The sequence below is a fragment of the Haliotis rubra genome, unplaced genomic scaffold (genome assembly GCF_003918875.1).
Source record: "Haliotis rubra isolate DU_JTF1 unplaced genomic scaffold, ASM391887v1 Scf258, whole genome shotgun sequence".
NCBI lineage: Eukaryota > Metazoa > Mollusca > Gastropoda > Lepetellida > Haliotidae > Haliotis > Haliotis rubra.
The window spans coordinates 916190-936406 of record NW_025766647.1 but is presented as its reverse complement, the minus strand read 5'-3'; the positions used below and the strand labels follow the sequence as shown (position 1 = coordinate 936406).

General features: G+C 41.5%; 2 protein-coding genes across 2 annotated transcripts in view; one reads left to right on the top strand and one right to left on the bottom strand.

The window, feature by feature from the left end:
* LOC124279900 (trifunctional enzyme subunit alpha, mitochondrial-like) overlaps positions 1-2324 on the bottom strand; it is a 58813-nt gene extending 56489 nt beyond the window's left edge. The window contains exon 1 of the mRNA XM_046715780.1: positions 2184-2324. Within this exon, the coding sequence (XP_046571736.1) occupies positions 2184-2250 (67 nt within the window). The 5' untranslated portion in view covers positions 2251-2324. The remainder of the gene's footprint in view (positions 1-2183) is intronic.
* Positions 2325-2426: 102 nt separating this feature from the next.
* LOC124279912 (trifunctional enzyme subunit beta, mitochondrial-like) overlaps positions 2427-20217 on the top strand; it is a 33193-nt gene continuing 15402 nt past the window's right edge. Inside the window, exons 1-6 of the mRNA XM_046715793.1 lie at positions 2427-2552; positions 2983-3036; positions 8379-8514; positions 9451-9482; positions 14700-14767; positions 15717-15995. Coding sequence (XP_046571749.1) covers positions 2498-2552; positions 2983-3036; positions 8379-8514; positions 9451-9482; positions 14700-14767; positions 15717-15995 — 624 coding nt within the window. The 5' untranslated portion in view covers positions 2427-2497. The remainder of the gene's footprint in view (positions 2553-2982; positions 3037-8378; positions 8515-9450; positions 9483-14699; positions 14768-15716; positions 15996-20217) is intronic.

Genomic DNA, 20217 nt, shown 5'->3' with positions numbered 1-20217 from the left:
TAAATTGTAATATTTATTTAAATTTGAGATCTGCCCTTTCAAAATTTAGATGTGGAAACTTTAATTTAGCGATAGAGACTGGGAGATATGAAAATATTGCTTCTAATGCAAGATTTTGTTTATTTTGTAAATCCAAAGGTGTTAATGTTGTTGAAGATAAGTGGCATATTTTGTATATTTGTGAATGTTTCTCTGATATTCAAGAGAAATATATTGTGAAATATTTAAGTCAGCCTCCGACGATAAACAACTTTATACATATTATGCAATCTGCTAATGTCGATGTGATTAAGAATGTTTCTTTATTTTTTATATAATGTACAAATTAGAATTAAGAGCAGAACATTTTTATAAATCATTGTGTACCATTCATGTGATGTGTGATCATGCATTTGACTGTATTATGGGCCAGTGGCCTTTTACTGAATAAAACTGTCTGTCTGTCTGTCTGATTTTAAGATAACATATATGGTTACCTATTTCCCAATAACAGTAACATGTGACACTACCAAAAAATACCTCATACAAATTGGATTCTAATGATGCTTTTTTCACAGGATTGTGATCGGTCTAATTCAAGCATGTGACTAATGTATAACTTTTAGATTTAGACTAAAGCATTTGGTAACATTGTCAAAAATATTTTGCATTAAACATTGTGTCCAAGAGGCAAAAAGTGAGATGTCACTTGAGAACATAACATGATCTCATTACAAGATGGAAAAAGTAAGTGATGTTGAATAAGTTAAAAATGTTTCAGGTCTATTAGTAATGAACTACGTGAATCACATATCATTGTGATATGTACATTGATAGAAATGACTCAAGAATTGATGGAATGTTGCCCTTACCATGATATGAAATGTTCACTCCTGAAACTAAAACCTTCACTGATATTTTCAGTGTATCAAAGTCACTAATTTGGTCAATTTTATGGATAAAAGATTCTCAGTAACTTTCACCTTTTAAAAATCCCTTCAAAAATCAACATGTATGAATAATAGCTACAAGGATGTCTAAATGACCATGTCAAATGGATGCAATATCAGATCACTCTGATACAGATTGTTTAACTGCATGGATTACAGTGCTTACACAGAAAGCAGTTTGTTTGCAATGTTAAATGTTATTCTAATATTGGTGATGACATGTTTTCTTTATAAAATAAATTAAGGCAATTTGTTTAACAGTGTAGACATGGCCTTGGTCTTGCTGTGTCTAAGAGACGGGTCCTTATTACCTTAGGCTAGGATTTATCTAGAAACACCTTTTAGACTATGTAGTCATAATTTATACCTTTTTGAATAGTATGTCTGTAAGATGAGTTTTTATTACTTTAGACTGTTGGCTTTTTCTAAGCTAATATTCTGTGTTTATATTTCCCTAATATCTGAATCGTAATATATCTCTTGTAGTGGTAACAACTGATAATGAAGTTTTGTTGAAAATATTACTCCATGATAGAAAGATGATGAATACTTTTTGTATCTATCCTGACCTCAAAGGTACTTACTGATACAAAGCAATCACCAGACTGATCAAGGTGAGAAAAGAGCAAAGGTCCTCTTTTCATTATATTAACATTACATGATACACTATAAATTATAATATATGTCCCCACCATGAAAGTGATGACATATTTGTTCGAAGGTGTAGAAAAGTGATATTTCCATTCATGATCATGCAGGTCTGAACAGTTTATATTGGTACAAAAATATCACTGTCATTACAGGCTAATACAGAAATGTGTTTGTTAATCTCTTCATTCTTATATTCAAATCATTGTAACATCTGATGTTGACAAATCGCCTTGTTAACCTCTTGACTCCTGACTGGCAAAACAACCTCCATAGTTCAAAGTCCACATGCTCACCTGTCAGTTTCACCTTCTTGCTCCTGACCTATGCTTTGCCATAAAGAGAAAATGTGACTTCACAACAAATATGGTACTCTTTTAAGATAAAAGCAATAAAGTGATGAAAATGCACTTTATTCAAAAACTAGACTAAAAACCACACAAAATAGTCAACCATAGCGAAAGCATCGTCTGCAACAGAACAGTGCAAAGTAAATTTTAACTTTATAAATTGGAAAGTGAGGGACATTGGCAAATAAATCTAAATGCACACAAAAGATGACAACATCTCAGAGTTAATAACTTTGCGCTGTAAGAGAACAGTTACCCCGAAACGCTAGCCCTCCTGCACGGATTAACTGCCTCGCAGCCCCAACAACTCTCATGCCGGCCATTTTCCAGAGGAGCCGGCTGAACTTTGTACTCCTGTATTTCCTCGTCTAGTAACGCAAATTCACGTTTGGGTTTTTCGCAATTATTTACATTAATTGCATTTGTCATCTTCCGATGTTCATCATGTGCAACTATATATAAAATACCAATACACAGAGTATACTCAAAGTGTTCGTTTTTATTGATTAAACGATTTTTGTTGTCGATAAACACAAGGTCACATGACCGTTCAAAGTCCACAGTTTCAGCATGGCGGCGGCAATGCAGAAAGTGTTTTCCCTGACAAAGTCTGGTGGCAGTTCTTGTAGGTTTTTCAAATGGTGCTTTATCGTTTTCTTAGCAGGTTTCTTTTAGGATAAGTCAAAGAACGCGCATAAGTGTGTCTCTGTGGTAGTTGCGTAATTTTAGGGTAATGTTCAAAGCAGAATGACAAGGCGTCATTTACTGTTTTGTTGCATGACAGAAGAGAAATTTGTTTTTGGTATCTGATTTGAAGCATTATTCAGATTACTTCAAATTTGTTTTTACCATGTACAAGTAACTTTTATTTAAAAAACCGAATGAATTGATTAATTAAGAAAGGCTCAGTGAATTGTGTGTCTTGAGAATTTATCATTGGCAGGAAGGTAGCGATACCAGTGACAAATAGGTTGATGTTGCATGAATATTTTGCTTTAAGTTAAAACGTTTTGCATTGTTTTAGCCATTTAACTGTTGACTTTTTCTGGTCACAGGTGCCGTACGTTGTCTTGGAACATCAGCATCACAATATGCCTCAACAAAAACAGGTACTTATGTGAAGAATGAGGACTATTTTTATTGATATATATACAACTTCTTTATTCTGTATAGGCGACGTTTCGACATAGATTCTAATGTCGTTGTCAAGCAAGCACTAGAATCTATGTCGAAACGTCACCTATACAGTATAAAGAAGTTGTATATCCATAAAAATAGTCCTCATTCTTCATCTACCCAACTTCTAGAATGCCAATCAAAGAGGTACTTATGTGCATAAGAAACAAAGAGGTTTTAGAGTTTGAATGGGAGACTGTCCTACTTTTGTGGAGGAAGCTGGTGGACCAGGGGGGCATGGACGACGTCGTGCCGCCATCCACGTTCGCGAATCAGCTAACGGAGGTGCACTCACATTTGGCACGCGACGCCATACGGTCGTGCGCAAGCCAGATGATGAGTGCAGTCATCATGAGCGTCCTGGGAGACCTCACAGCTCCCGGCCTTTGGTCCGAGAACGAGGCGACCCTGCACATCAATGTGCTAGAATTGAGAGCAGTCCGGTTGGTGTTTGAACGCTTCGTGGAGCAGGTTCGGAACCGTGTGGTTCGTCTAGAAATGGACAACCAAACGGCGATGTCCTACATCCTGAAGCAGGGCGGTACGGTGTCTCCGTCACTCTTTTAGGAGGGGTGGCAGTTTCTACTGTGGTGCGATCAGTTCAGCATACAGCTTATGCCTGTTTATCTCCCAGGGGTGGACACGTTCATGCAGATGCGCTCTCACGTCATATTCTAGCCCCTCACGAGTGGTTACTCGACCGGGAGATATTCGGGATTGTCTCCCAGTTGTTCGGGTCGTTCCAGGTGGATCTGTTTGCCTCTGGGATGACGAACCAGACTCTGGTGTTTTGCTCACAATTCCCAGATCCGAGAGCGATAGCCTCTGATGCCTTCCAGCTCGATTGGATGGACAGGGTTCTGTGGGCTTTCCTACTGATACAACTTATCTCCAGGGTCCTATCGCAGCTAGCCACCCAGCCAGCGCGACTACTTGCACCTCTGTGGTCGTCTCAGTGCTGGTTTCCGGTAATACTTGGGTCGCTCGCACAGCCACCTGTACTATTACCAATGCGGTTTGGCCTCTGTCCGGAATCGCCTCCAAGCAAGCGGATTTCCTGCACCAGTTGCAGACACACATCTGGCTTCGCGGAGGGATTCGACTCACGTACAGTATGAGGATAGATGGGCCTGTTCTGCGCGCTGGTGTGGAAACAGGAATCTTTGATCCCTTTTCTTCGACTGTAGTCGAGGTGTTGGAGTTTCTACAGTCTTGGTTAGAGGCCGGCCTAGCCGCGTCTACTATCCGAGGCTACTCCACGGCTATCTCAGCCTTCCACATTCCTGCCGAGGGTGCTCTCTTAGGGCAACACCCCCTGGTACAGCGTTTCTTAGCAGGCGTGGACAGAGTGCGGCCGACGGACGAGCCCCCATGGAACTTGTCCATCGTTTTAGATTGGATGTCCAGTCCCCTCTTTTACGATCTGTCCGATTTGTCTCTCCAGCTTGTGGAAACAGCATTTTGGTGACATACACATCTATGTCACAGATCGGTGACATACCATGCTTTTCATAAGGATAGGGAAAGTACCAGTCTTCATAAGGATTAAGTGAGTCCCACCGCCTAGCACATTTCATGTAACGGCGCCTATCGATCTTCTTGCCTTTACGCTTCCTGCTTCATCTAGTGACACGAAACGCCGAGTGCACGTGTTAGAACGTACGCAAGACACTTAAAGTGTATATGAAGAGAACTGTGTCTCTCGTCGGAGGCAAGGCTGGTCATCCGGCTACTACACAAACCTTATCGAGATGGATTGTGTCAGCAATTTATATGGCTTACATACATAAAGGCCTATCTCCCCCCGAGGGGTTGAAGGCTCAATCGGTTCGAGCAGTAGCTACCTCCAAGGGGTATGCTGCCGCTCTGCCCATTGAGGAGATCTGCTCCACGGCTATATGGAGGCGACTGAGTACGTTCATCCGCCATTACCAGTTAGACAAACACTCACGTGAGCGTGCTCGGTTTAGCCAGACGGTTCTCCGCAGTGGACAGAGTAGCACCTCTCAAGCCGATTGAGCTTTCTAGATAATGTACTCTGTTTTACACTTGGTGTCGGGTTTTATTCCTTGCCCCTTGTTATCGGTGACGGTATCTGGTGATGGTTTTTATTCCCGCTCTACTTTGGTATATCGGTGCCTTACTTTTACCAGGGATACTCTACAACAGGGATAGGTCACTCGCTTGCTTTCTTTACCATTTGTACTAATTAACGTGTGCGTTGTCATGCTCCAACGCACACAGTGACTTGGTTCGGTCCCAGCGCAACTTCGGCTATGCGTTTAACAGTACTTCAGCCAGTGTATTGTATAGGTCGGAATTTTACAATGAATGAATGAATGAATTAAGAGCAAGAATTTTATGTGAATGAATGAAAGAAATTAAGAAAAAGAACAAAAGAAAAAGAACATGTGAATGAATGAAAGAATAAATGATACACTCCGGCCATCCCTCCCCAAACATGTTAAAGAACGCAAAACTATCGGTAGAACACATGTTAACATCAGCTGTCCTTTTTAAAAAAAAATTACTTTGAGACATTGTTTAGTAACTAATTCAGATATCTTTTTGCATGTGTGGAATGACATGGGCATTGACAGAATGTTAACTGACACTGTCACAGACCCCTCAAGAACAGAAAGTTTAGAACTATCACAAAGCCTTGCAAACACCTTTCCAGTTTTGTCAAATACTAAGATCAACAAGAAAGAAAGAAGTTTTAGAACCATAACACTCAAGCATCACAAGCACCAATGGCATGATGAGAACAGATCGGGTGATATGTCATATTTTCACACACCTCAAATACACACTAACAAAAAATAATTAAAACTATCACTAATACTTGCAAAAAATCTTTCACCTGATGGTATATATTCTCATAAAAATTGAAGGTGTATCTGAAAGATGTTTTTGAACACTAACTAGAAACACTCAAACAACTCTGTAGTATTTCAATGGCAGATCGGCGATATGTCATATTTTTACACACCTCAAATACACACTAACAATTTTTTTAAATTATAAAACTATTACTATTACTTGCAAACACCTTTCACCTGATGGTTTATTCCCTCATAAAATTGAAGGTGTATGTGAAAGATGTTTTAGAACACTAACTAGAAACACTCAAACAACGCCTGTAGTATTTCAATGGCAGATCGGCGATATGTCATATTTTTTCACACACCTCAAATACACACTAAATTTTTTTAAATTATTAAACTATTACTATTACTTGCAAACACCTTTCACCTGATGGTATATTCCTCATAAAAATTGAAGGTGTATGTGAAAGATGTTTTTGAACACTAACTAGAAACACTCAAACAACTTCTGTAGTATTTCAATGGCAGATCGGGCGATATGTCATATTTTTCACACCTCAAATACACACTAACAATTTTTTTTAAATTATAAAACTATTACTATTACTTGCAAACACCTTTCACCTGATGGTATATTCCCCTCATAAAAATTGAAGGTGTATGTGAAAGATGTTTTTGAACACTAACTAGAAACACTCAAACAACGCCCTGTAGTATTTCAATGGCAGATCGGCGATATGTCATATTTTTCACACCTCAAATACACACTAACAATTTTTTTTTAAATTATAAAACTATTACTATTACTTGCAAACACCTTTCACCTGATGGTATATTCCCCTCATAAAAATTGAAGGTGTATGTGAAAGGTGTTTTTGAACACTAACTAGAAACACTCAAACAACGCCCTGTAGTATTTCAATGGCAGATCGGCGATATGTCATATTTTTCACACACCTCAAATACAGCCTAACAAATTTTTTTAGTTATAAAAATATCACTATTACTTGCAAACACCTTTTAACTGAAGGTATATTTCCCTTCTAAAAATTAAACGAATATGTGAAAGAAGTTTTTAGCGATATAATTTAGTCTTTCTTCGCTGTGTACTGAGAATTGAAGCCAGTGAGCTACAACATGCCCACTTGAAACTTTACGACAGAGCTACTGTACTTATACTGACACTAATAACAAGTATTTGACTTAAAATGAAGTGACAGAATAGGTAACTTATCTTCTACATGTAGGTTTTCAGTTGTCACAACACTCAGCGTATGTAATCAGCTGTTGAAAATAAACCGGGCTCAATCTTAAAAACTACGCTGCCGCCATATTGGCTGCACTGGTCACGTGATGAGCCGAGGCATAGCTTAGGAACTTTCCGAGGAGTGACCACTCCCCTTTATAGAGTCTCCCTGCTTTTACTCTCCATTTTCCCATGCTTGGCTAGCTGTGTGCTATGGACAGTAGTTTGTTTTGGCGAGTTCCCTGTTTTTACACACGTCCAACCCTTGGGTTTGGGGGTGGGGTTTGTCACTTGTGGTGTGACACCGATAAGCCAATCAGCATATAGGCTTTGACAATCCGGGTCCTCACCCTAGCCACGTGCCCCTGCCTTGATTGACATCGGCGGTCAGGTGACTAGGTAAGTGTAATTTTTTATTTCCGTGCGGTTGTAGATTGTTACTTCGATTGGATCACTTTGTCAGACAGAATACTACTCCCAGCTTAATTGTCTTTGGGAGTCTGTCTTATGCTTATATGTACCCCAAGGAGGACTTTCTTCAAAGAATTCATAACCTATACAGGTTTGTATAAGTTTCGCACGATCGGTCCCAACCTAACAGATTTATACAGTCTTTTTATTGCATTTTCATATTTCTATAATTTGAGATTTACAAGGTATCGGGCTGACACCCTTTTATCTGTACTTAATTTGTACCCGTAAAGATCTGGTTAGAACTGGTCTTCAGCAAACCAATGCTTGTCATAAGAGGCAATTAGTGGGATCGGGTGACAAGGCTTGCAGACTTGGTTGACACATTTCATCATATCCCATCTGTGTAGATGATGCTTATGATGTGGACACTGTCTGGTCCAGACTCAATTATTAGCTAGTATAGCTAGACATTGCTGAGTGAGACATTAAACACTTAAATCTACATACAAAGTGATAATTTGTCACCAGTTGTTTGCACTTGTTTGTTTCCCTGAACTCTCTGGTGGGATATTTTGTACTTGTAGACATGGTGTTCACCAGGATTGCTAAACACCCTGGAATGGATTTCACTACCCATCCCCTACCATGTCTCTCCTACTGTGAATGGATGTCACTACCCATCCCCTACCATGTCTCTGCTACTGTGTGGATTGTTGCTCTTGTTATCAACCATTTGTTTTCCTACAGTTCACTCACAGGGTTATTGCTGACTTTATTGTTTGCACAGGTGCCAGCAAGAAGACGCTGGCTAGACCAGGCATCCCCAACATTGTGCTGGTGGACGTCGTGAGGACTCCATTCCTACAGTCTGGGACGTCCTACAAGAACCTTATGCCACACGACCTTGCTCGCACAGCACTCCAGTCAGTACCTTCTATTCTCATCCCTGTCCACGGGATCCACTCTGCAATATATACTACTGGAATAAAGTAACTGTGCATTAGTTCATGTTATGCCCTTATGTAATGCTAAAAGATGGTAACATGATTTGTGGTGTTTTCCTTAATCACTGTTTAACTGTTGACAGGATTATATTGAAATCTGTTTGATTTGAAACTAGGCATCATGACAAACCCTTGAAGAGGTGTGGTGTCAAAAGTCAGTTCACAAATTCAGTATCGTGCATGTCCACCATTGGCGTTGATGCAGGCTTGACAACGATGATACATACATGACACTAAGCGATTGAAGAAAGCTTGAGGAATGTTGTTCCACAATTCAGCAAACGTCAATGGTTAATTCTAGGCATGACGTTTACGTCGCTCCATTTAATCCCAAGCATGCCATGTGTGACACATGACATCAAATTTCATTAAGTGCTTTGCTTCATGTCTATTTAGGGTTGTTTTATAACTTTTCAAATAACATTTATTATATGCACGGTTACTTTTTTCCGTTAGTATAGTTTCTTGATCTGCTTTATCTTTAATTGTATGTCCATACGCCACTGACTTCAGGTGTAACCATTAAAGAAAGATCTACATCTGTTTCCCAATATGAGTTTGACCTGATGCCTACTTAAGTCTGAGATCATATTTATGTTTACTTTTGTATGAGGGTAGAAATTCTAAGGATGTCGAATTTTGTAACATGATCAACACAACATTTTGGAATATATTTTGACTCAGATTACAGAAGTTGACATCCAGGAATTCCACTTTTATGTGTATCAGTTCAAGGTGCCATTGAAAGACCTGTACACTGGTGATTCTGACATTTAAATGTTCCTGATACCTGTGCAGGAAGTATTGATTGAATGTTTGTCAAGCATGTCTGTCAAGTTCTGTTCATTTTTCTAGGGGTTTGCTGAGAAAGACAGGCATCAGCAAAGGTATGATGAGTCAGTATTTGTGTCACTTTGTGATTTGGTAAATTAGTTCTTGACTTATCAGGAAAGGAAAGCATAGAACTGGGACATTCAGTGAAATACACAATGCCATTTTCAGTTCTCTCACAAGTGTTGTTAATGTATTATTTGCTACAAGTCCGACACCTTCCTAGTAAATCCAACACCTTCCTAGTAAATCTAACACCTTCCTAGTAAATAGTAAATCCAACACCTTCCTAGTCCTAGTAAATCCAACACCTTCCTAGTAAAATCCAACACCTTCCTAGTAAATCCAACACCTTCCTAGTAAATCCAACACCTTCCTAGTAAATCCAACAGGCCACCATAAGAGTTTTGCCCACTTACAGTTGACAGTTTATACAGGTTGACATTACAGTATATTACCGTCTATAAGCCGGATTTTGAGGATAAAAAAAGCAGTCTGTAGAAGGGGGTCGGCCAATCTATGAGTTACCCTTTCGTCAAACTTTTTTCCAGGGGTAAGAAAACAACATCGTACCACTCACTCAGCCTGAACAAACAACAGAAGACAACTTTGTCAGTGAAGACGTCAAATTTGCAATTAAACATCACTAGACAAGATTATTTACCTTTTAAGTCCTAAGTTGTTTTTGCTGGGCATTGTATTATTTGCAGGGATTAAGATTACCGTGTGTATTTGAGCCGGAAATAGCAATCAGCTGTGCACACATTTCCAAGCGATCAAGTTCAAACATGCACAATAATATAACGGGATGAATTCTGACGCAATCATCAGTAAAATATAATACAGAACACTGTTATTTAACCCACAGAAATATATCCTAGCATTGGGTAATTTTAATAACAGTTTTTGCTCTATAAATGTAAAATATACATAATCAACATTAAGGATATACGGACCCTCATAAACGTGGTAGGCGAAAGTTGTACGCACATGGAATGGGGTAAAATCAGCAAGCCATTTAAATTCACACATTTTTACCGATGTTACTGTAAACTTGCAGTCAATGGAAAACGAGGCAGTAATCAGTTCGTGATTGTTGATAATATGATGTGAAATTGGCTATGGCGGTTGGAGTGAAAAACATATCCTCACGAACGTGGTAAGCGGAAGTTGTACGCACATGGAATGGGGTAAAATAAGCAAACCAGTTTTTTGACATGTTAACATCGTCCAGCTAGAATAAGTATGATATTTAGCGAAACAAAATATATTATCCATTTTCTGACAACTACACTTCATTTCGATGCATGAGTAGACGTAATATGATTGTGAATTCTTTGAATAATGTGGACCAAAGTTATAATTATTGGTAACTGCCAGTTGTCTGTGATCTGTGTTTGCCAGGATTAGTACCCCGTCGCGGGGGATCGGCTTATGTACGAAACATACCATTTTGACACTGATTTTAAGGGTCAAGTTTGGGGGTCGGCTTATCTATGGGGTTGGCTTATAGACGGTAATATACGGTACATTGTCCTTGTGTGTGCATACAGGTTGACATTACATTGTCCTTGTGTGTGCACACAGGTTGACGTTACATTGTCCTTGTGTGTGCATACAGGGTGACATTACATTGTCGTTGTGTGTGCATACAGGTTGACATTACATTGTCCTTGTGTGTGCATACAGGTTGACGTTACATTGTCCTTGTGTGTGCATACAGGTTGACATTACATTGTCCTTGAGTGTGCATACAGGTTGACGTTACATTGTCCTTGTGTGTGCATACAGGTTGACATTACATTGTCCTTGTGTGTGCATACAGGTTGACGTTACATTGTCCTTGAGTGTGCATACAGGATGACATTACATTGTCCTTGAGTGTGCATACAGGATGACATTACAATGTCCTTGTGTGTGCATACAGGGTGACATTACATTGTCCTTGAGTGTGCATACAGGATGACATTACAATGTCCTTGTGTGTGCATACAGGTTGACGTTACATTGTCCTTGAGTGTGCACACAGGTTGACGTTACATTGTCCTTGTGTGTGCATACAGGGTGACATTACATTGTCCTTGAGTGTGCATACAGGATGACATTACAATGTCCTTGTGTGTGCATACAGGGTGACATTACATTGTCCTTGAGTGTGCATACAGGATGACATTACAATGTCCTTGTGTGTGCATACAGGATGACATTACAATGTCCTTGTGTGTGCATACAGGATGACGTTACAATGTCCTTGTGTGTGCATACAGGTTGACGTTACATTGTCCTTGAGTGTGCACACAGGTTGACGTTACATTGTCCTTGTGTGTGCATACAGGGTGACATTACATTGTCCTTGTGTGTGCATACAGGTTGACATTACATTGTCCTTGAGTGTGCATACAGGTTGACGTTACATTGTCCTTGAGTGTGCACACAGGTTGACGTTACATTGTCCTTGTGTGTGCATACAGGTTGACGTTACATTGACCTTGTGTGTGCATACAGGTTGACATTACATTGTCCTTGTGTGTGCATACAGGGTGACATTACATTGTCCTTGAGTGTGCATACAGGATGACATTACAATGTCCTTGTGTGTGCATCCAGGTTGACATTACATTGTCCTTGTGTGTGCTTTCAGGTTGACATTACATTGTCCTTGAGTGTGCATACAGGTTGACATTACATTGTCCTTGTGTGTGCATACAGGATGACATTACATTGTCCTTGTGTGTGCATACAGGATGACATTACATTGTCCTTGTGTGTGCATACAGGGTGACATTACATTGTCCTTGTGTGTGCATCCAGTGTGTGTGTGTGTGTGAGAGAGAGAGAGAGAGTGTGTGTGTGTGTGGTTATATAACCCCATTGCTGACAAAGCTATTCAATAAAATGTTTACTAACAAGTCATTTCCACTAGCCTGGGGAAAGGATGTTATATGTCCTCTCCATATGTCTGGTAGCCTAACTGACCCCAATAACTATAGGGTATTCTAAGATGCCTAGCGGTTAGAACAGTCGAAAAAGAAACCATTATCAGACAATAAAGGTATAGTTTTTTGATGACGTAACAATTGAATGACGTTATCCCGTCACTGCGCCATTCTAGTGTGCCCCCTTGTAATCGAACCATTTTACATTACGTCACAATGTAAGCGACGTGACGATGCTTGTCCGTTGTCATCGCCTCATACGGCCTCCTACAGTAAACTACTCTGTTGCATCCCGTTTCATGGTTTGCAGTTGCTTCACGCAGCTAACATCACTGGTGGAAACATTACGTTTATGTTTTACGATGGTTAAAATGTGTCAATTTGACTCACAAGTTTTCAGCAACACGGTAACGTTCGCAATGTTTACATTCCAACAATGCAATCGTGGAATGTCGCTTGACTACTCAGCTTCATCTGGATGTACTGATCTAAAGTTACGTTGGTAGTAGAAATGCAACGTTCATATTGCCCCATATGGTTTATGTTAATGACAGATGTAATTAAAATAATTCAGAGAAGATATTTAAACCGAACGTAAACCGTCATCAAACTGTTATCATTTGTTTTTTTCTGGTAACGTTCGTCTTAACGTAGGGGGGCAGACACATCAATAGAACAGCGCGCCAGTTAGCCCTGCGCGAGGATTCTTAATTTAGGTCACCGACACCTTCGTTTGTTTTCTGCCTTAAATTAATCGTAATTATCCTTAGAAAGTATTAAACTTGGCGTCTAGAAAAGAAATACAGTTCGCTCTACCACCATGTATAGTGTAATCAAGCACACTTTCGCCCTGAACTATTATAGTTAAAGTATGAGGACGCTTGCGACATTTTGTACTTCTCCAGTATGCATTCAGGTAGACATTTTGTACTTCTCCAGTATGCATTCAGATTGATATTTTGTACTTCTCCAGCATGCATTCAGGTAGACATATTGTACTTCTCCAGTATGCATTCAGGTAGACATATTGTACTTCTCCAGTATGCATTCAGATTGACATTTTGTACTTCTCCAGTATGCATTCAGGTAGACATATTGTACTTCTCCAGTATGCATTCAGGTAGACATATTGTACTTCTCCAGTATGCATTCAGATTGACATTTTGTACTTCTCCAGTATGCATTCAGGTAGACATATTGTACTTCTCCAGTATGCATTCAGATTGACATTTTGTACTTCTCCAGTATGCATTCAGGTAGACATATTGTACTTCTCCAGTATGCATTCAGGTTGACATTTTGTACTTCTCCAGTATGCATTCACGTAACATATTGTACTTCTCCAGAATGCATTCGGATTGACATTGTGTACTTCTCCAATATGCATTCAGGTAGACATTTTGTACTTCTCCAGTATGCATTCAGGTTGACATTTTGTACTTCTCCAGTATGCATTCAGGAAGACATTTTGTACTTCTCCAGTATGCATTCAGGTAAACATTTTGTACTTCTCCAGTATGCATTCAGGTAGACATTTTGTACTTCTCCAGTATGCATTCAGGTAGACATATTGTACTTCTCCAGAATGCATTCAGGTTGACATTTTGTACTTCTCCAGTATGCATTCAGGTAGACATTTTGTACTTCTCCAGAATGCATTCGGATTGACATTGTGTACTTCTCCAATATGCATTCAGGTAGACATTTTGTACTTCTCCAGTATGCATTCAGGTTGACATTTTGTACTTCTCCAGTATGCATTCAGGTAGACATTTTGTACTTCTCCAGTATGCATTCAGGTAGACATTTTGTACTTCTCCAGTATGCATTCAGGTTGACATTTTGTACTTCTCCAGTATGCATTCAGGTAGACATTTTGTACTTCTCCAGTATGCATTCAGGTAGACATATTGTACTTCTCCAGTATGCATTCAGATTGACATTTTGTACTTCTCCAGTATGCATTCAGATTGACATTTTGTACTTCTCCAGTATGCATTCAGGTAGACATTTTGTACTTCTCCAGTATGCATTCAGGTTGACATATTGTACTTCTCCAGTATGCATTCAGGTTGACATTTTGTACTTCTCCAGTATGCATTCAGGAAGACATTTTGTACTTCTCCAGTATGCATTCAGGTAGACATTTTGTACTTCTCCAGTATGCATTCAGGAAGACATTTTGTACTTCTCCAGTATGCATTCAGGTAGACATTTTGTACTTCTCCAATATGCATTCAGGTAGACATTTTGTACTTCTCCAGTATGCATTCAGGTTGACATTTTACTTTACCTTTGACTGGAGTAAACTAACAACATCTGAATGTTTGTCTTCAGACATGGTTGACTACATTGTGTACGGAACTGTGATCCAAGAGGTGAAGACCAGTAACATTGCACGTGAGGTAGGTATTGTTTCAGCTGTATTATGCATGCTTCAGGTTAAATTTATCTTATGCACAACATGTTAAGCTTGGAATGTAATAAAGTTGTCTCGTGTTAATGTTCGAATGTTGTGATGTTGTCTTCCAGTTAACCTTGAAATATTATGATGTGGTCTTGTGTTAACCTTGGAATGTTATGATGTCTTGTGTTAACCTTGGAATGTTATGATGTCTTGTGTTAACCTTGGAATGTTATGATGTCTTGTGTTAACCTTGGAATGTTATGATGTCTTGTGTTAACCTTGGAATGTTATGATGTCTTGTGTTAACCTTGGAATGTTATGATGTCTTGTGTTAACCTTGGAATGTTATGGTGTCTTGTGTTAACCTGGGAATGTTATTGTACCCTGTGTTAACCTTGGAATGTTATTGTACCCTGTGTTAACCTTGGAATGTTATTGTACCCTGTGTTAACCTTGGAATGTTATGGGGTCTTGTGTTAACCTTGGAATGTTATGGGGTCTTGTGTTAACCTGGGAATGTTATGGGGTCTTGTGTTATCCTGGGAATGTTATGGTGTCTTGTGTTAACCTTGGAATGTTGGTGTCTTGTGTTAACCTTGGAATGTTATGGTGTCTTGTGTTAACCTTGGAATGTTATGGTGCCTTGTGTTAACCTGGGAATGTTATGGAGTCTTGTGTTAACCTGGGAATGTTGTGGTGTCTTGTGTTAACCTTGGAATGTTATGGTGTCTTGTGTTAACCTTGGAATGTTATGGGGTCTTGTGTTAACCTGGGAATGTTATGGTGCCTTGTGTTAACCTTGGAATGTTATGGGGTCTTGTGTTAACCTGGGAATGTTATGGGGTCTTGTGTTAACCTTGGAATGTTATGGGGTCTTGTGTTAACCTTGGAATGTTACGATGTCTTGTGTTAACCTTGGAATGTTACGATGTCTTGTGTTCCTGCAGGCAGCTCTTGGTGCTGGTTTCTCTAACAGGATCCCTGCCCACACCGTCACCCAGGCCTGCATCTCCTCCAACCAGGCCATCACTACTGGGATCGGGATGATCGCATCTGGTGGGTGTGACTCGGTCGTTGCAGGTGGGGTGGAGTTCATGTCGGATGTTCCCATACGCCACAGCCGCAAGATGCGCAAGCTGATGTTGTCTATAAACAAGGCCAAGACTTTGCCGGCCCGGCTGCAGATTATCAGCCAGATGCTGTCTGCATCAGCTCTCACACCAGAGGTAAGTTCTGTATGTGAAGGCAGGTGCTGTCTGCATCAGCTCTCACACCAGAGGTAAGTTCTGTATGTGAAGGTAGGTGCTGTCTGCATCAACTCTCACACCAGAGGTAAGTTCTGTATGTGAAGGTAGGTGCTGTCTGCATCAGCCTCACACCAGAGGTAAGTTCTTGTATGTGAAGGCAGGTGCTGTCTGCATCAGCTCTCACACCAGAGGTAAGTTCTGTATGTGAAGGCAGGTGCTGTCTGCATCAGCTCTCACACCAGAGGTAAGTTCTGTATGTGAAGGCAGGTGCTGTCTGCATCAGCTCTCACACCAGAGGTAAGTTCTGTATGTGAAGGCAGGTGCTGTCTGCATCAGCTCTCACACCAGAGGTAAGTTCTGTATGTGAAGGCAGGTGCGTAAATCCATCACCACAAGATCAGTAGTTGCCAGACGTAGATGTTTTGTATCCTGAATTCATCCATAGACATGTGTAATATCCACAGAGTATTAACCTATAAGTATTCTACAGTTGCCAACAGTGAATGTTTTGTGTCCTGAATCCTTGCCATAACATGTGTTCTGAGCATGGAATACCTATTCAGAATTTTTTTAAACTTATCCTATCTCACGGTATGCACCTCTCTCTTCGTCTTCGACCCATATGTAGAAATGTGCTGTAGGCTAAGTTGAATCAAAACTTCTTGGCCTTTGTACCACCTGACCTCTGTCCCCACTCCGATAGCATGACCTGTCAATCATCTCTAGAAGCGTGCAGTGCGCTCAGATGATCATCTGACCTCCCCTAGCTGTCATTCTCTTTCTTGTCGCCCATTGCTGTGGACATGTGTTATGCTGTCTGCCACTAGTCTCTACTGTTTATCATGAGGAAGTAATTGATCTTTGTGACAATGACAGAAGTAGTTTTCCTGCCGCTGATCCTCACACACTGTAGGTTGATTGTATCAGATGGTGTGACGGGCTTCACCATTGCTCTTAATGTGACAGTTTGGATGATGAAGCATTTTCCGTTATCGTGGAATGGGCACAAGACGAGTGGCAGACAGGGCTCGTCGGAAGCTTTCCGAGGTTCCATCCTCATCTCAACATTTGAAGTGAGATCGTCCGTAGTCCGTACTAAACAGCTCGCCGTTTATCACCATCACCAGACGAAGATTTCTCGATGCAGCATCGGATTCCTACCTCAGCAAGAATTACGTTGTTTTTTCTGTCCCCAGACTTTCGAAGTCCAGTATCGGGGCAGGATGACTCCCCCAACTCCGGCAGTGAACTTCATACTTCGCCGTCACATTCCCGATTGACAGTTCTAGTGACTTTTCTCGAACACCTGATACGGCATTGTCAGCGCCTACTGGCAATGTGTCTCTAATTTTCTGGATTGGCATTTAACTTACCTACAATGATATATTATAGTCGGAGCTTGTCTACGGCGATCCCTCCCACTCCAGTGATGATATCAAGTTCAACAATCCCTGTTAGTTCGGCATTTTCCGTCTAGTGCACCGCTTCCATTCGGTGTTACGCTCTAGTGCGCTGATTATGTCTGGGTCGAGTGTACTCACACAATTCGACGCTTCAGAGCGGATCTACTGCAGTATGCTTGTGTTTGGTTCGTCACTGCAGGCCAGAGCGTCGTTTCAGTTCGGTCCGGCACTTTGTACCAATTCGTCGCTCTCACAAAGGGAAGAAGAGACCAGTGCATTGTTTCACTTCAGTTCACCGCTCTCGTTCGGTCCAACTCATTAGCCCAGTGCGCTGCTTTGGATTGGATCAACGCTTCAGACCAGTGTTCCGTTTTCACCTAGTGAACTGTTTTTTGGTTGGAACACCTTTTCAGTCCAGTACACCATTACTGTATGGTACAACATTTTAGACGAATGCACCGGTCCTGATTGTCTCAACGTTTTAGATCGTGAACGTGGCTGAACCAGATCACCCTGCTGAACCAGATAACCTATTCGATCTAGATTGTCGAACCAACCTAGATCATACCACACCATACCAGATTGCCGCTCCAAGCTTTCGCCGAATCATCTGGTTACGTCTATGCGCCTACTGTCATCATGACTTGTTTGCTAGTTCGCACACTACGGTACCTACAATGGAAGTCTCCCGCAGACTGCGCATGTCACATCAACGTTTTGGAGCTCAGGGCAGTGATTCTTGCGATCACTCATTGGCAACACCTGTTACAATCAACCAAGCTTTTGATTCGATCGGACTATGCGTGGCACATTAATCGAATGGGATCCACGGGGTCTCCTTAGCTTCTTCAATGGACACAACAGTTTTTCCACTTAGTGGACTCTCTCACGGTCCAGGCCAATCACATCTCAGGTGAAGTACGTCATTGCAGATTCCCTGTCCCATCTGGTTCGACCATACCCTATGGAATGGAAACTGCATCCGCAGGTGTTCCAGACTTTGTGCCTTCCAATGTCAAACCCGACAGTGGATCTGTTTGCTACCTGCTTCCATCACCAGCTTCCAATGTTCGTGTCCCCGATACCGGATCCTTTGGCCTAGGAACACAACGCTCTAGCCATCCCCTGGGACGACTTGAACGCGTATGCGTTTCCACCAGTGGTGCTACTTCCACGCATACTGCTCAAGTTACGCACGACGCAGCGGATGACACTGATTTTGGGTCGCACCATTTTGGCCAGCCAGAAGTTTGTTCGAAGACCTGCAAGACTTGGCCGACCCATTCCAGTACCACTTCCCGATCTTCACGCCTGGCACATTTACATGAATCACTAACTGCAAAGGCATATTCCAAGCGAGTCGCTACGGCGATTACCACGGCACACCGAACTTCCACCAGGTCACTCTGTGATGACTATGGAAGAATTTTGAAGCGTACTGAAAGGCGAGGGGTATTGTATCTCCCACTACAGCATCGCCGCAGATGGTCGCAGAGTACCTCCAGCGTCCTAGAACTTCCTAGGAATTGAAAAGTTCTACCTTGTCTACGTAACTTGCCGCGCTTAACACAGTTATTACAAAGTTGCTGATCAATCCCGGAAGTTCCGGGTTCATAACCATCTCACGTCCAAAGAATACGAACCTCTGGCGGAGAAGGATTTCGAGCATGTCACGTTTAAGACTTTCTTCCTCCTGGCTCTTGCGACTGCTGCCCGCATCTCCGAAGCTTCACGCACTGGATGTCACCCGGTTGCGCTTCGAGAGGACCAGACATGCCAAAGTCCTCCCTGGTTTGAGGTGGGATCTCGTCGCTGAAACCAGTTGCCTGGACAGACGATTGGCCTTTCCGTCGCTGTCTACTATTCTGGGCACTGGCGACACAGAGGATCTCTGCCTATGTCCTCTCCGGACTTTACAGGTCTATTTAGCTGCCTCCAAGGACCGTCGTAGGTTACGCAAGAGACTGTTTATTCCTCTGTCACCTGCCTCATCTACAGAGGTCTCTCCTACCACACTGGCATTCTAGATGCGATCTGCCATCCTTCGTGCCTACGCCTACGATGACCTTCCTCCTCCTACTACGGCCAACCCTCATGAGACAAGAGCCTTGACCTCTACGATGGCGCTACACAGAACTGTTCCCTTCACGGATTCATGGAGGGTTGTGTTTGGAGATTGGATTGGACATTTTCACCTCACCCTAACTCCGGGATCTGTCTGTCACTGACGTGGAAGGTCTTCACCAACTGGGTCCATTGGTTCTGGCGCAGCAGTTGTCGTCAGCTCGCAAACGCAGATAAGATGCAGTTCCTAACTTTGTGTCGGTCTTAATGAAAGATATTAATCCTATCTTTCTTATTGGTATGGATTATATTTTGGCATAGACCACCTCTTCAACTTTAATTCACTGGGGTCACTTCATAAATCGTGGGGAGGCGAGGTCTACTTGCAAAACTGCGTCCTTTTGCTTGTCAAAAGTTGCGGCTGAAAACCACATTAATTCGGGACCACCCACTGCCTAGAGTTTTTGTGCTGTGTAAGCCAAGGGGTTATCAGAAGCAACCCATCACAAGTTCGGAGTTAGCATATCGGGAGTAGGTGCTTACTCCTGGCCTCCTTGTGTAATGTGACCTCACAGTTGTAGAGTTGACACAGGGTAATCTGCGGCCCTCCAGCCAACCGTGGGATAATGTGAGCGCACTGCACGCTTATAGAGATGATTGACAGGTGATGCTATCGGAGTGGGGGCAGAGGTCAGGTGGTACAGGGTTTTGATTCAACTTAGCCTACAGCACAT